Raw genomic sequence first — 16,163 nt, 5'->3', positions numbered from 1 at the left:
GAAAGATTTAAGGTCCTTTGCGCATTGGCCACGGCGAATATCGCATTCGATGGAACGATGAGCTGTACGAGATATACGACGACATCGACATAGTTCAGCGAATTAAAAGGCAGCGGCTACGCTGGCTAGGTCATGTTGTCCGGATGGACGAAAACACTCCAGCTCTGAAAGTATTCGACGCAGTACCCGCCGGGGGAAGCAGAGTAAGAGGAAGACCTCCACTCCGTTGGAAGGACCAAGTGGAGAAGGACCTGGCTTCGCTTGGAATATCCAATTGGCGCCACCTAGCGAAAAGAAGAAACGACTGGCGCGCTGTTGTTAACTCGGCTATAATCGCGTAAGCGGTGTCTACGCCAATTAAGAAGAAGAAGAACACAACCGTCTTAAAACTCGCTCTTCTAAATTTAATATTACCGAAATAAAAATGCCGTAGGTATATGTGTAAATGGGACATGTTGTCTCTTCGAAATTTTCATAGAAATGAAAACTGTGCTGTCAAATTGCTGAAGTGACAGCTTATTGCTTTCAATATATGGCTTGCTAATTAGTATTCCATATATTGCTTTCCATAACCAATATGGAGTCTCCACAGGCAATACGCACGGCAATGCAGTTAGTATACAATAAATTTTTGCCTGTCGAGATGCTTCGTAAAGATGCCAATAATTTCAGACCCAAGAATGATAGAAATAAGATTGCGCAATGCGCATGTTTGCTTTCAGTCAGCTGTTCTTGGTGACGTCACGGTTGACTTATTATTCGCGCGCGCCTTTGAATGTGAAAGAAATTTGCTGTTTGAAATGGGTAATTATAGGATTTTGATTCCAATAATTTTACTTTTATAACCAAACACTCTTACAGGTTTAAGTTCGCGGAGTCTAACAAAGTTGCTACCTAGCGCTTTTCTCACGTTAACCAGATTAACTCCTGCAGAGGCTAATGAACGGCAGAAAAGGATGGAGTCTCGTTTAAACCACTGTTTCTTATCCTAATTGTAATAATAATCTTAACTAACAATTTATTCCCTTTATTTATAAGCATGTATGTATGTTTATTATATTTTTGCAGGCAATATTTTTCAACGTGTGTCAGTTGATCTAAATTCCACTGACCCAATTGAAAAAAATGATGACTTGAAGATTCTCAACAACGACGGGCTTGAAAATTTGGCAGGGTACATCTGCCACAAACTTAGTAAAGACAACCCCGAAATTTGTGCCAATTCAGAAAATTGTTCGTCTTATACCTGGGTGGATCACCTTTCTGAAGGAGGACTCTCAAAACCAACAGATATGTTGATGGAGCATATGAGAGCCTTGCAAGCAGTATTTGACGATGTAAATGGTACTGATTTGCATATATGTACAAATTACCACCAGAAACACTTAGATTTAAGTAATTTTGTAAATTGTAGCTCGAAAGTAAAAAAATAATTGTTTTTCAGAGCAAGAATGTATTTTAGGATTCGTTCCTTAAATAAAAACTTTATCGAACACATGTATAGCAAAAAAAGAAAATTAAATAAGACAATAAATTGATACTCGGTCACAAAATATTCAATCTTTTTATTTGCATAAATGTACATATATGGTTGAAAAAAACACAGCAAAGAGACAAACTTAAATAATACAATGAAAACACAATTAAATGAATATGTAGGTAAATGTTCACTATTAAATATTCACTTATATTGATATCTTTTATTAATATTCACTTATATTGATGTCAACTTTTAATGATATTCATGTTTTTGTATGCCTACAATACAAAATTGATTCTTATTGCAAAGAAAAACAAACAACAGAAAATCAGCTGATTGTACGTTGGTCAACCGTGACGTAGATGCGCAGAACGAACAAAATTTGAACACCTCATTGCGCAATCTTGTTTCTATCATTCTTGTTTCAGACCGGTTGCCGTATAAACGTAGTAGGGCTAAAAGGGGCTATACACGACATACATGTGCGTTCGATCTGTATGAATTCGTTTCGCCCATACACGACTCACAAATCCAGTTTGCGTTCGTTCTTCACACAGTGAACATGTGCGCCATTTGTATTTCTCTGTATTTCGTTAATAAGTTATTCCAACTTTTATTTTTCTTAATTTTATTTTTATATTTATCACTTTTCGTTTGCCAAATTCCTAATTCATTTTTTATAAGATCAATAAATTCTGATACGAAATCTTTATTAATGGATTAGCCTGCTTTAGAAGCTTCAAACAATCGAATTTTGTTTTGCTTAAATCTTTTTAAAAATAATCTAAGAATATGTCCACAAAGTTGTAGAGGCAGGATAGGAAAAAAAAACTGAACGTCGTATAGAATTAGGGCAAAGTTTATTATCTTTGGAATAAAATTATCTTCAACTTAAACTAAAAAAACTAAGAAAGTTTGAACATATTTTTAAACAACATAAAGTAAAATTTTTTTGGTCAAAAACCACTTTTTTTTTGATATTTTCTTAGTTTAACTAGAAGATAAATTATTAAAAAATATGAATCTCTTTGAAATTTTTGTTTTCGATAGAAATTGCGACCTGCATCCCGCCCACCGTCCGAAAAATGCACATGCGAGATGCATCGGGCAATTGCTTCCCAAAGGCAGAATATCAAAAATTTCGTATCCAAAAAAATTGTGAAAGATGTTCAAATATATAACTATAAAACCTAGAAATTTCGCTTGAATCAATTATTTCTTTCCCTGCCAAAAAAACCTCATAAAAATACCTTAACACTTGCCATTGTTCGTCCGCGATCTTCACTGTTCGGCGACACGAGAGAAATGAGGTTTTGTGTGCACACAGCGCCACTGCGCAGTTGTTACGTTGGACGTGAAAAACGCTTTTAACTCGGCATACTGGCCACATATATTGAGAGCATTAGAGTCAAGAAACACCCCGGGGTATCTTCTGAGGACAATTAGCAGCTATCTGTCTGAAAGACTACTGTTGTACGATACAGATGCAGGTCCAAAAACCTACACGGTGACAGGTGGAGTACCACAAGGCTCCGTACTAGGTCCACTACTTTGGAATGTGCTGTACGACGGGGTGTTACGATTACCGCTACCAAAAGAAGCACAGATAATTGGCTATGCGGACGATATTGCCGTAACGATCGTAGCTAAAGAACTCTGGCAGATACAGAATATATGCAATGAGACCGTGTCGAAAATCAAAGACTGGCTTACGAGTAACAAGCTACAACTTGCAGGAGAAAAAACAGAGGCAGTGCTCATCACGAGCAGAAAAATATCTGAAAAATTAAAAAATGACAAAGATCCTTTTTTATAAATGTATTTCTGTGAAAAATAAGAATTCATATTTTTATTGATATTTTGATTTTTGCTTGTGTTATTAAATTTAAGACTTCGTTCCTAACCCATTTTGCATAATTTTTCTGTAAATTAACAATATTAAACTATATATAATTTTTTTTGGAAAAATATTATTTTGAAAATGTACTTTATTTTTACAATATAACACAACTGGAGGATGGAGTCATGGGTAGAAGTTCACGGAAGTGAGAAAGTTCTCTGATCGCCATTCACTTGGGAGTGGCCAGAAACGATTCTTTTACACATGGCTCAAGCAGCGCACTACTTCCGGTCTTTGACCAAGTATCCTCTGGGTAGCCTAAGAACATCCGTTCGAAGGCGAGCTAATGTGAGAAGGCGAAACATTCCCTGCATAGGGTTGTGCGCTGGGTTTGGGACCCGCCACGTAAAAAACACCTCCAATGAAAAAGAAAGCACAGCCTCGGATGAGAGCCCCCCTTTTGATGACGACCATGGCAAACGAAATAAGGACTACGATTGGAGGGCATGCACCTGGAACGTCCGGACCCTTAATTGGGAAGGTGCCGCTGCCCAGCTGGTTGATGTCCTCGCAAAAATAAAGGCTGACATCACCGCCGTCCAAGAAATGCGATGGACGGGACAAGGACAGAGACGAGTAGGTCCTTGTGACATTTACTACAGTGGCCATATAAAGGAGCGCAAGTTTGGTGTTGGATTCGTGGTGGGAGAGAGACTCCGTCGCCGAGTACTATCATTCACTCCGGTGAATGAACGTCTAGCCACAATCCGCATCAAAGCGAGGTTCTTCAACATATCGCTGATTTGCGCCCACGCCCCGACAGAAGAGAAGGACGATGTGACCAAAGATGCCTTCTATGAGCGCTTGGAGCGCGCTTATGAGAGCTGCCCCGCTACGATGTCAAAATCGTGCTTGGCGACTTTAACGCCAGGGTTGGCAAAGATGGTATATTTGGCACTACGGTGTGTAAATTCAGCATCCACGACGAAACATCCCCAAATGGGTTGAGGCTGATTGACTTCGCCGTGGCCCGAAATATGGTCATCTGTAGTACTAGATTCCAGCATAAGAAGATTCATCAAGCTACCTGGCTGTCTCCGGATCGAAAAACTACCAACCAGATCGATCATGTTGTAATAGACTGAAGACACGTCTCCAGTGTTTTAGATGTGCGTGCGCTCCGAGGTCCTAACATCGATTCGGACCACTATCTTGTTGCAGCCAAGATTCGCACCCGCCTCTGTGTAGCAAAAAACGCACGCCAACAAACACAAGGAAGGTTCGACGTCGAGAAGCTGCAATCACAACAGACAACCGAATGATTCTCTACTCGGCTTGCACTCGTGCTCTCTGAGAGCACTCGTCAACAACTCGGTATAAGGGAACTGTGGGACGGCATTTCAAATTCCTCACGTACAGCTGCAACCGAAACCATTGGTTTTCGGAAAGTGCAAAAGAACAGCTGGTACGACGAGGAGTGCCGTGTCGCAGCGGAGAGAAAACAGGCTGCCCACCTCGCAACGTTACGATGGACCACTACACGTGCGGGATGGGATAGATACCGAGAGTTGAAGAGAGAAGCGAGACGCATTTGCAGACAGAAGAAGAAAGAGGCCGAAATGCGTGAGTACGAAGAGCTTGATAAGCTGGCCGACAGAGGTAATGCTCGAAAATTCTACGAAAAAATGCGGCGGCTTACAGAAGGTTTCAAGACCGGAGCATACTCTTGTAGAACCCCCAAAGGTGATCTAGTGACCGATGCCCAGAACACAGTTAAATTATGGAGGGAACACTTCTCCAGCCTGCTGAATGGCAGTGAACGCACAACACCAGGAGAAGGAGAACCCGATTCCCCAATCGATGACGATGGAGCAGACGTTCCATTACCCGACCATGAAGAAGTTCGAATAGCAATTGCCCGCCTCAAGAACAACAAAGCGGCAGGGGCCGACGGACTGCCGGTCGGACGAAAGCATGCCCAACGATTGGAAACACGGCGGCGAAATATCGAACTGATATGACGACATTGACATAGAGCCTCGCTGGCTAGTCCGTGGACGAAAACACTGGAAGGACCAAGTGTCCGTTGGAGAAGGACCTGGCTTCGCTTGGAATATCCAATTGGCGCCACGTAGCGAAAAGAAGAAACGACTGGCGCGCTGTTGTTAACTCGGCTATAATCGCGTAAGCGGTGTCTACGCCAATTAAGAAGAAAAAGATTTATCATATTACGTTTTGTAAATCTAATATCTATAAATATCTGGATTTTTTTTTCCAAAAACTCAATAATTAAAACCTTTGTGTTTTATACTTACAATGTTTTCCCCTATAGAAATAAAGATAAATCAATTCGACATTATAAGATAACTTGATTTCTTAACTTACATTTCAAATCTGTGAGCGACTATCTCCTTGCATTCTTTCTGATAGCAAAACCGATAAAATTTGTTTCCGTGACACCCAAAACAAATTCTGTTTCGAATATCAAAGCAATAATATTTGAATTCATGATACCTACTACTTTTTTTGATCGGTTTTAAATCGGATTCCGCCAACTATCAGATTCCACAACACTCCTGATTCTCTCATTTTTCTGCAGAGCACTGATAAAATATTTAACCATAACAGACATACAGGTGGAAATAAATGCAGTACTGAACTAAAAAAAATACAGAACTTTTTAATTCACTCACAATTTCTATTTTTCTTTCATTCATAGTCATGTTGAAAAATTGCTTTATATGTAAATATTCCAGGTAATTAGAGAAATGATCAGTAAAACTTTATAAATTTTAAAATTTTAAGAGACCGTTATTTATGACATATTAATACAATTCAAACTGGCTTGTTAATATTACATACAAATTATTATTCAATTGAGTGATTATGATCATTTCAGACAGTTAGTAAGTTAACCTATTTAAAATAAATTTATAAAGTTATCAACAAAGCGCAGAATATTTCATTCAAATCATTCATACAAAAAATGGTTCATGCTGAAATAAATAATACTAAAATAAGACAGCGTCATCTTCTATGGAACCCTCTTTCTTTCATAGAGATTTAGTAAAGATGTTTACATTAAATGATTTCCGTTAGAAAAAACAGTATGTATTGGTTTGCTTGTTTTTATGATGTTAAAAATATATTAATCAGTGTAAACAACGTACGAGGAGTTGGAATCAATTTCGTTCATTTCAACTTTTATAAGATTTTGAGTAGCTAACTGCGCTGGGCTGCTGGAATCATTATTAATATTACTGCAATTACCACCGAGAGAACTTCGTCTATAATATGATGAGGATATAATTAAATGAAGGTATACTAAAAAATATATTTACTTAGTTTTAGCGTGTGTTAAAATATATGATTTCAAGTTTGTAGACTGCGCAAACTTTTTGTTACAACCATCGAAAGGACAAACGTATGGTCGATCGCCCGTATGAATTCCCACATGAGTTCTGTAAAACAAAAACGAAAAACAATACATGTATTTATTTATTAATGTGAGAAAATATAGAATGATGTATAGTTTTATTTACTTCCGGTCCATATTCATGTTAACAGAATGCCCGCTCCTATTTTTACTAAAGTATGGAAAAAGATTGCTTTTTCAAATACTCGAAATTTTACCATTTATAGGCCTCCTAGGAAAAAGTAGGGCCCGTTTGAAAACATAATGGAAGTGTCTTACAAACACAACACAAACTATAGTCTGTAAACTATATAGTACAGTGTCTCACAGCCAAAATGATGCAGCACTGATATGTAGTAGCACTTGACAAAAAAAAAACAATTTCATCTTAAAAAAAATGAAAAATTTAGCTATGTTGTTATTTGATATAAGCATGTTTTTTCTTGTAAAACACAAAATCAACTCAAATTTATTTTTTTTTTTTTTTCGGAAACGGTTAGCAAAAATTCACACACTTGCAGAAAATCAAGCTCACAGCAAAAGTGATGCACTGAAGTTTACCGTTAGTGGCGACGGCTTGGCGGGAATTTCCGAATCTCAGCTATTATGTGACATTAAAATAACTGAATTAGAAACAATATTTGATAGTTTTTGCATTCAAGTGTCGACATTTCAATCAAAATTTTATGAAACCGAAGTCGAGTTTTTAGGATACATGGTTGCCCAAGGAATTATTAAAACAGACCCAAAAAAAATTGAATGCATTAAACACTTCCCTATTCCATCTACTTTGAGACAATTACGAAGTTTTTTAGGAATTACAGGATACTATAGGAAATTTATTCAAGACTATGCTTTAAAGCAAAACCCTTAACCAGATACTTGTCAGGAGAATATGGAAGAATTTCCCAACATATGTCAAAGAAAGTAAAACTGGATTTAGACCAAGAAGCAGTTATTGCATGTGAAAAACTCAAAAATCTATTAGCAAACCAAATTAAACTGGCACAACCAGGCTATACAAAAAAATTTATTTTAACTACTGACGCATCAAATGTTACAGTCGGAGGAGTTCTGTCCCAAGAAGATAAACCAATCACGTTTATATCAAAGACATTAAATAACACTGAATTAAATTATGCAACAAATGAGAAAGAGTTATATGCTATCGTATTTGCTTTGAAAACTTTAAGGAATTACCTTTATGGCGTTACAAACCTAGAGATCCACACGGATCATCAACCTTTAACATTTGCAGTTTCTACCCGTAATCCTAATGCTAAAATGAAGTGATGGCATGCATTAATCGAAGAATATTCTCCAAAAATAATATACAAACCGGGAAAAACTAACGTTGTAGCAGACGCTATTTCACGACAATACTTTCACAATATATCAGACATTTCAAGTAACAGCACTCAACATTCAGCAGAAAGTAGCGACAATATAAATATAGCAGAAACAACCCGACCACTAAATCAATATTCGCAACAGATATTACTGAGTAAAGCTAGATTCACAATGCATGAATCAATTACAAATTTCGGAAAAACACGGCACATTATAGATTATGATACAGTTGACAATTTGATAAATATACTTAAAGAATTTTTGAAACCAAATGTGGTTACAGGTATACATTGCACCGTAGAAGATTTGTACGAAATGAAATCCAAATTATTAGAAACATTCAATATTAAATTTCTTTATACTAAAAACTTCCCAACGGACATAACTAACACAGAAGATCAAAACATGATTGTCGAGGAAACACACAATCGAGCACATAGAAATTTTAGAGAAAACTTTAAACAAATATTTAAACTATATTATTGGCCAGACATGACCAAACAATTTAAGGAATATGTTCGAAATTGTAACATATGTAACAAAAACAAATACAATCGCCACCCTCAAAGAGTGCCAATCGGTGAAGCCCCTATACCAGAAAGAGAAGGAGAACAAATTCATATAGACATATTTTTTGTACAGAAATTAAAGTTCTTAACAGCAGTAGACGCTTATTCCAAATACTTAATAATCAAACACATATATGACAGAATAGACCTAGATCAAAAGGTCCTCGACATACTTCAAAGTTTTCCCGAGACAAAACACATTACCTGCGATAATGAACCAGGTTTCTCTTCAATTCAATTCAAATCTTTAATGCAGAGAATGAACATCGAAGTTTATTATTGCACCCCGAAACATAGTACCACAAATGGTCAAGTTGAAAGAGTACATTCAACCCTTACAGAACTATCACGTTGTATCCAACAGGAATACCATTTAATTAGCGATTTAGAAAGTATCTACAGGGCTGCACAACAATACAATAAATCAATCCATTCCGTAACTGATAAAAAACCTATAGATATAGGGGGGTTAAACCCCCCCCCCCCCCCCCCCCCAAAATAATTGAATTTTTTAATAATAGAATTTAATTCTACATAGTCATTTGAAAAATTGTAATTTGTTGTTTTCAAAGCAATCTTTCTGCCGACGATGTAGGAATATGTAAAATAAATGAATACATTAGTCACTAACAGCGTTGCCGTTTTGATACAATTGTATCTTTTTTGGTACTTTTTTTTCTAAATTTTGTGATTTGATACCTTTTTGTTCACAAACGGCCTATTTTGATACTTTTCTGCTGATAGAATTTAAGTTTTTGAAACTATGAAAATGTTAAACTAAAAACAAAGCTATTGTATCTGGATAGTATTAAAAAGTTATGGGAATGTAGGCCAATTAAAAAACCCAGAAAAATATAAACTGGACAGAGACATTTTTTTAATTTGCTTCAAAGTAATGAGTTTGCCTTATAACTCTGTGCTGAACTGGATTTTTTTAGATTTAAGGGCAATTGCGAGTCGAAAGTGCACTTCTTTTGAAAATTAGTTCTGAACTGAAAAGTCACCAATAAGGTTTCTATTATTTTTTTAGAGTTTATTATTTATTTAGAGTTTATTGTTAATCATAATACAGGAAAAATAAAAACTCATTTATTATGACTTTCAGTTTTCGTTCCATGAGCAAACTGTTGTGAAATAAATTTAAATTAAAAAAAATTATGCTATTTGCAAAAAAATACTTGAGTGTCTTAACTAAAATGTCTATATTTTTAATAAAAACGACCAGAAAAAACTGGTCTGAATTAGATACACAACTTTACTTATTATTTGTTTTTCAAATGAAAATTTTTAAAACAACGGTTGTGCTTTTGATACTTTTTGATACTTATTTTGCTTGGCAACATATACTTAATTTTTTTAGCTCGCGGCAACACTTGTCACTAATGATTAGAGCGTGAATGAGAATAGAACAAATGAATTATGTGGGTACGTGTGTTTTGTTCTTGTGCCGTTTTTGCATTTTCTTTATATTTTGCATTCGTATTAATCATTGTAACTCTTTTGAGCATCAGTAAGCAGAGATGAAAAGGCTCTCTGATTTCTCTCTTAACTGTCGATTCTCACTCACAAACGAATTTTTTGACTGTTAATGTACCGTTACCGCAGTAGCGTCAATGAAATGTATTTGCTTATTGTACACAATGTGTACTACACAGTAATTGGCGTCATTACAAAGTGGTCGTTGAAGAAAGTACTAAGTTGTAAAAATGAGTGAAAATTCGATTAAAAAATATTTTCAAAGTAGTGTTTTAAAACGCGTAAGTGATTCTCCCGTTATAATTAATGAAGAAAACGCTGCACCTAAGGTCACCCGAGTGGCAGTAAGTGTTTACTTTTATTTTCAATAAAAAAAATATTTCGTTTACCTATGTACAAATATCACGTTAATTTTAGGAGTTTGCAAACGATATCGTTAATTTTGCAAAAAAATTGACGAAAAGCAGACATATGAGCTTTTAACGAATGTGTGGCAGCCTGATTTATCATTTATTTTTCCGTCGTCTGGTGATCGAAACTTAAAATTTCAGTTGTCGTGGCTGAAGTCTTTTCCATGGCTAGTATATTCGCCTAGACAAGATGGTGCCTACTGTCTATATTGCGTTGCTTTTGTTCGGAAAAACGTTGGAAATGGTAGTCAACAAAAGGCAAATGCTTTTGTTCAAACTGCTTTTAAAACTTGGAAAAAAGCACTTGAGAAATGCAAAGAACATCAGCAGAAGGATTATCACCGCAGAGCAGTGGAAGACGCAGCCAATTTCAAGCTGATTTTTGAAAATAAAAGAAACAATATATTAACAGAAATTGATCATGGCCGCAAAAAGCAACAGCTTGAAAACCGAGCAAAATTACATCCTATAATACGTGTTTTGCTTATCTGCGGGAGGCAAGGGCTTGCGTTAAGAGGCCATCGTGACGAAGGAAATCTTTCTTTAGAAATGCCTGCTGAAAACGACGGGAACTTCAGGGCTCTTTTGCGTTTAGCAATAGATAGTGGCGACGAAAATTTAAAAAAAACATGTTCAAACTGCAGCACGTAATGCTAATTATTTCAGTTGGCGCATCCAAAATGAAATTATTGAAATAGCAGGACAAATAATACAAAAAAAAATTATTAACCGTATTAATAAATCTCAATGCCAATGCTTTACAATAATTGCTGATGAAACCACGGATGTTAGTGGCATTGAGCAATTTTCAATTTGTATACGGTATGTTGATCGTTTTGAGAATGAGGAAAAACTGAGAGAGGACTTTTTATGTTTTGTTCCTGTTGAGGATACAACTGGCAGCGGTCTTGCGAATGTGCTAATTGATAAATTAAAAGAACTTAAACTTAGTTTTGCACACATAAGGGGTCAAGGTGAGTTTTCAACTCTTCTATTTTTGGGACAATTATAAAGAAATTCTATATGACACAAAAACAAAACTAATTAAGAAATCACATAGCTCAAACTTTATAAAAATCAAGGCTAGTGATACCGTTTATTATAATAAATTCAACACGGACTTAGAAATGGACCAAATAGAACGACTGATATCACAATTAGAAATTACGACGGGGAGAAAATCGAAAAGAGGTAAAATATGGAAATGGATTTCGGGAACACCAGACCATGACGATATTGTACGAATAAACATGAAATTATCTGAACTCATAGAAAATAACAATAGACAGTTTACTACAGATTCCAAATTATTTGAGGTAGTTACACAATTAACAAATATTGTTAGTAAAATAGAGAATAGTTCAACCTTAATTAACATAATGCAACACAGAAATAAATTAATACTAACAGATCTAGAAAATACTCTCTAAACTATTGTATTAGGAAAAGTCGGAATTTTTAACCCAACAATATTGAATATAAAAGAAATTAAAGATATTGTAAGTCATGAACACAATAATTTTACAATCACAGATGGCATAATCTTAATATCAGGAAAACACAAAGTTGATAACATCGACCTCGATGGTACATATTTAGTAACCTTCAATAACACCATAGTAATTGACAACAAAATTTATGAAAATCCAAGTAGCATAATTTGGAACTATATTAAATCAAATCAGCCTAGTCGGGTTGATGTCCTCGAATATCTTGAATCAGAAAATATAAGTAGATTTAAAATTTAAAAATACAAACCTTTTAAATATGGGCCAAGAAGAAATTAAATCTCACCCAACTTTTTGGGCACTCTTATTTTTGGCATAATTATTGCTTTGATTTATGTAATTATCAAAATCCGGCAAAAAATTAAAAAATATAAAAAAAGGAAAATTGAAGAAGGTAATGCCAATATGCTTGAATCTATCACAAAAATGATGAATTAACATCCTAAGCCGAAACGAGGACGTTTCTTTTTTTAACAAGGGGGGTAGTTAATGCAACCCAAACCCACTAAAATAAACCCCTATCCCATTCATCTCTAGTAGACACATATGTGATGTAAGTCTACACCACATTCATCCATAGGATCAAGCCAACCGCCTATCATAACAAATAGAATTAACGTAAACAAAGAATATTAAAATCCTCAATAGCCAATTTGCAAAGTCATCATAAAATCTATTGGAATACAATTACAAGAAGAACTTGATCACGCAACAAGAAATGCCACAGCCATCCTTTTTGCATGATCAGCATTATAATACTATAAGAACTAAAATTAAGAGATGAATAGGGCAGTTATGAGTTATAAGTTATAAGCGAGAATTATAAGTTATAAGTTAGAATTATAAGTTACTTTTAAAAAAACTCAATAAAGAAAATAAAAAATTATTTTGCACTCATATTCAAACAAAATTTAAGTTTTCGTTATAAAATTGATAAATTTTGATTATTATTTTGTCAACGATTTCCATTTATTTTTATGATACATTGGTTTGTATATTAGGTGACGATATATACTTACTTATATACAATGTATATTATATTTAAAATATGAGTTTGAGTGCATGATAACCGTAAAATATAACCACTTTATATCCAAAACTCATATTTTAAATATAATAATATATATATCGTCCCCTAAAATACAAACCAATGTATCATAAAAATAAATGAAATCGCTGACAGATAATTTAATTTCATCTAACTATGAAGGATTTAAAGCATGCACCATATATGGTATGCTATGCATTTCAGGGTTAGATAAACCAAGCAGCTAACATTTATGCAAATTGAAATATAGATTGTTTCACCACAAACGCAACGCCAAACGTAAATTTTAAAGTACAATGGACGCCATTATTTTCCACTGAAGTGCTCCTCAGAAACGTCAAATCAGAGATGTTATTTGCTTTGTTATCTATGCTGAGATCAGTAGCCATACTAAATATACTTAACGGGGGCATCTCGACAGGCAAATATATGGCATACTAACTGTCAAATCTATTGCTATTGCCATTGCCAAATCTGTATGTGGGCATTTGTTATCATAACATAATCATTTGCGCAAAGGCGTAGGGTAAGTAGGTTCGAGCTATCTGAAAATTAAAAAAATGACAAAGATCCTTTTTTATAAATGTATTTCTGTGAAAAATAAGACCATATTTTTTTTATATATTGATTTTTTTCTTGTTTATTAAATTTTAATTCTTCCCCAACCCCTTTCTTTTTTCTGTAAATTAAAATATTAAACTATATATAATTTTTGGAAAAATATTTTTTTAAAAAGCTTTATTTTACAATATAACACAACTGGGGATGGAGTCATGTGTGAAGTTCGGAAGTGAAAAATTTCATCGCCATTCATAGTGGGAAAGATCTTTAAAATGGCTCGCAAACCCCACTTCCGTCCTTTTACCAAATCCTGGGTCCCAAAAAAAACCCTTCAAGGCGGCAATGAGAAGGGGAAACATTCCCCCATGGGTTGTGCGCTGGGTTTGGGAACCCCGTCACCTCTGAAAAAAAACAACCTCGGATAGGCCCCCCTTTTGATGACGACCTGGAAACGAAATAAGGACTACGATTGGAGGGCATGCACCTGGAACGTCCGGACCCTTAATTGGGAAGGTGCCGCTGCCCAGCCGGTTGATGTCCTCGCAAAAATAAAGGCTGACATCACCGCCGTCCAAGAAATGCGATGGACGGGACAAGGACAGAGACGAGTAGGTCCTTGTGACATTTACTACAGTGGCCATATAAAGGAGCGCAAATTTGGTGTTGGAGACTCCGTCGCCGAGTACTATCATTCACTCCGGTGAATGAACGTCTAGCCACAATCCGCATCAAAGCGAGGTTCTTCAACATATCGCTGATTTGCGCCCACGCCCCGACAGAAGAGAAGGACGATGTGGCAGAAGATGTCTTCTATGAGAGCTTGGAGCGGCCCTATGAGTGCTGTGAATTTAACGCCAGGGTGGGCAAAGAAGGTATATTTGGCACTTCGGTCGGTAAATTCAGCCTCCACGACGAAACATCCCCAAATGGGTTGAGGCTGATTGACTTCGCCGGGGCCCGAAATATGGTCATCTGTAGTACAGATTCCAGCATAATAAGATTCATCAAGCTACCTGGCTGTCTCCGGATCGAAAAACTACCAACCAGATCGATCATGTTGTGAGAGACAGAAGACACTTCTCCAGTGTTTTAGATGTGCGTGCGCTCCGAGGTCCTAACATCGACTCGGACCACTATCTTTTTGCTGCCAAGATTCGCACCCGTTTCTGCAGCAAAAACGCCCGCCAACAAACATGGTTGAAGGTTCGACGTCGAGCAGGTTGCAATCACAACAGACAAAGCCTAACGATTTTTCACTCGGCTTGCACTTGCCTTCTGGAGAGCACTCGGTCACCAACTCGGTATAAGGAACTGTGGACGGCATAAACCTTACGTGTGCAGCTGTAACCGAAAGCATTGGTTTTCGGAAAGTGCAAAAGAACAGCTGGTACGACGAGGAGTGCCGTGTCGCAGCGAGAGAAAACAGTGCCGCTCACTCGCAACGTTACGATCGACCACAACACGTGCGGGATGGGATAGATACCGAGAGTTGAAGAGGGAAGAGAGACGCATTTGCAGACAGAAGAAGAAAGAGGCCGAAATGCGTGAGTACGAAGAGCTTGATAAGCTGGCCGACAGAGGTAATGCTCGAAAATTCTACGAAAAAATGCGGCGGCTTACAGAAGGTTTCAAGACCGGAGCATACTCTTGAGAACCCCCAAAGGTGATCTAGTGACCGATGCCCAGAGCACAATTAAATTATGGAGGGAACACTTCTCCAGCCTGCTGAATGGCAGTGAACGCACAACACCAGGAGAAGGAGAACCCGATTCCCCAATCGATGACGATGGAGCAGACGTTCCATTACCCGACCATGAAGAAGTTCGAATAGCAATTGCCCGCCTCAAGAACAACAAAGCGGCAGGGGCCGACGGACTGCCGGCCGAGCTATTCAAACACGGCGGCGAAGAACTGATAGGGGCATGCATCAGCTTCTTTGTAGAATATGGTCGGGCGGCAGCATGCCCAACGATTGGAATTGAAGTGTGTTATGCCTCCTCAAGTGTGGGATTAGCCTCCTCAACATCGCATATAAGGTTCTGTCGAGCGTATTGTGTGAAAGATTAAAGCCCACCGTCAACAAACTGATCGGACCTTATCAGTGTGGCTTCAGACCTGGAAAATCAACAACCGACCAGATATTCACCATGCGTCAAATTTTGGAAAAGACCCGTGAAAGTAGAATCGACACACACCACCTCTTCGTCGATTTCAAAGCTACTTTGGACAGCACGAAAAGGAGCCGCCTTTATGCCGCGATGTCTAAATTTGGTATCCCCGCATAACTAATATGGCTGTGTAAACGACGTTGAGCAACACGAAAACTCCGTCAGGATCGGGAAGGACCTCTCTGAGCCGTTCGATACCAAACGAGGTTTCAGACAAGGCGACTCCCTATCGTGCGACTTCTTCAACCTGCTTCTGGAGAAAATAGTTCGAGCTGCAGAACTAAATAGAGAAGGTACCATCTTCTATAAGAGTGTACAGCTGCTGGCGTACGCCGATG

General features: G+C 37.0%; 1 protein-coding gene and 1 long non-coding RNA gene across 3 annotated transcripts; one reads left to right on the top strand and one right to left on the bottom strand.

Annotated features, from left to right (window-relative positions):
• The first annotated feature begins 666 nt into the window (after positions 1–666).
• Positions 667–1,555, top strand: LOC126765964 (uncharacterized). Its single transcript, XR_007668658.1, has 3 exons — positions 667–804; positions 862–994; positions 1,069–1,555. It is a non-coding gene; the product is annotated as an uncharacterized LOC126765964 (long non-coding RNA).
• Positions 1,556–6,434: 4,879 nt separating this feature from the next.
• On the bottom strand, positions 6,435–12,317 carry LOC126765961 (polycomb protein PHO-like). 2 transcript variants are annotated; one of them, XR_007668635.1, is made up of 3 exons: positions 12,299–12,317; positions 6,662–6,781; positions 6,435–6,607 (listed from the first exon to the last, which is right to left on the bottom strand). XR_007668635.1 is itself a non-coding variant. In XM_050483708.1 (3 exons), the coding sequence occupies exons 1-3, from the start codon at positions 6,877–6,879 to the stop codon at positions 6,469–6,471; spliced, it is 276 nt and encodes a 91-aa protein (XP_050339665.1). In that variant the 5' UTR covers positions 6,880–7,004; the 3' UTR covers positions 6,435–6,468. The 2 variants fall into 2 exon arrangements, 1 of the variants encoding a protein (XP_050339665.1); XM_050483708.1 differs by lacking the exon at positions 12,299–12,317 and adding an exon at positions 6,863–7,004.
• Positions 12,318–16,163: the final 3,846 nt, after the last annotated feature.

The sequence above is a fragment of the Bactrocera neohumeralis genome, unplaced genomic scaffold (genome assembly GCF_024586455.1).
Source record: "Bactrocera neohumeralis isolate Rockhampton unplaced genomic scaffold, APGP_CSIRO_Bneo_wtdbg2-racon-allhic-juicebox.fasta_v2 cluster11, whole genome shotgun sequence".
In the NCBI taxonomy this organism is placed as follows: domain Eukaryota; kingdom Metazoa; phylum Arthropoda; class Insecta; order Diptera; family Tephritidae; genus Bactrocera; species Bactrocera neohumeralis.
Note: the sequence above shows the minus strand (reverse complement) of the source record. Positions and strands in the feature narration are given on the sequence as shown.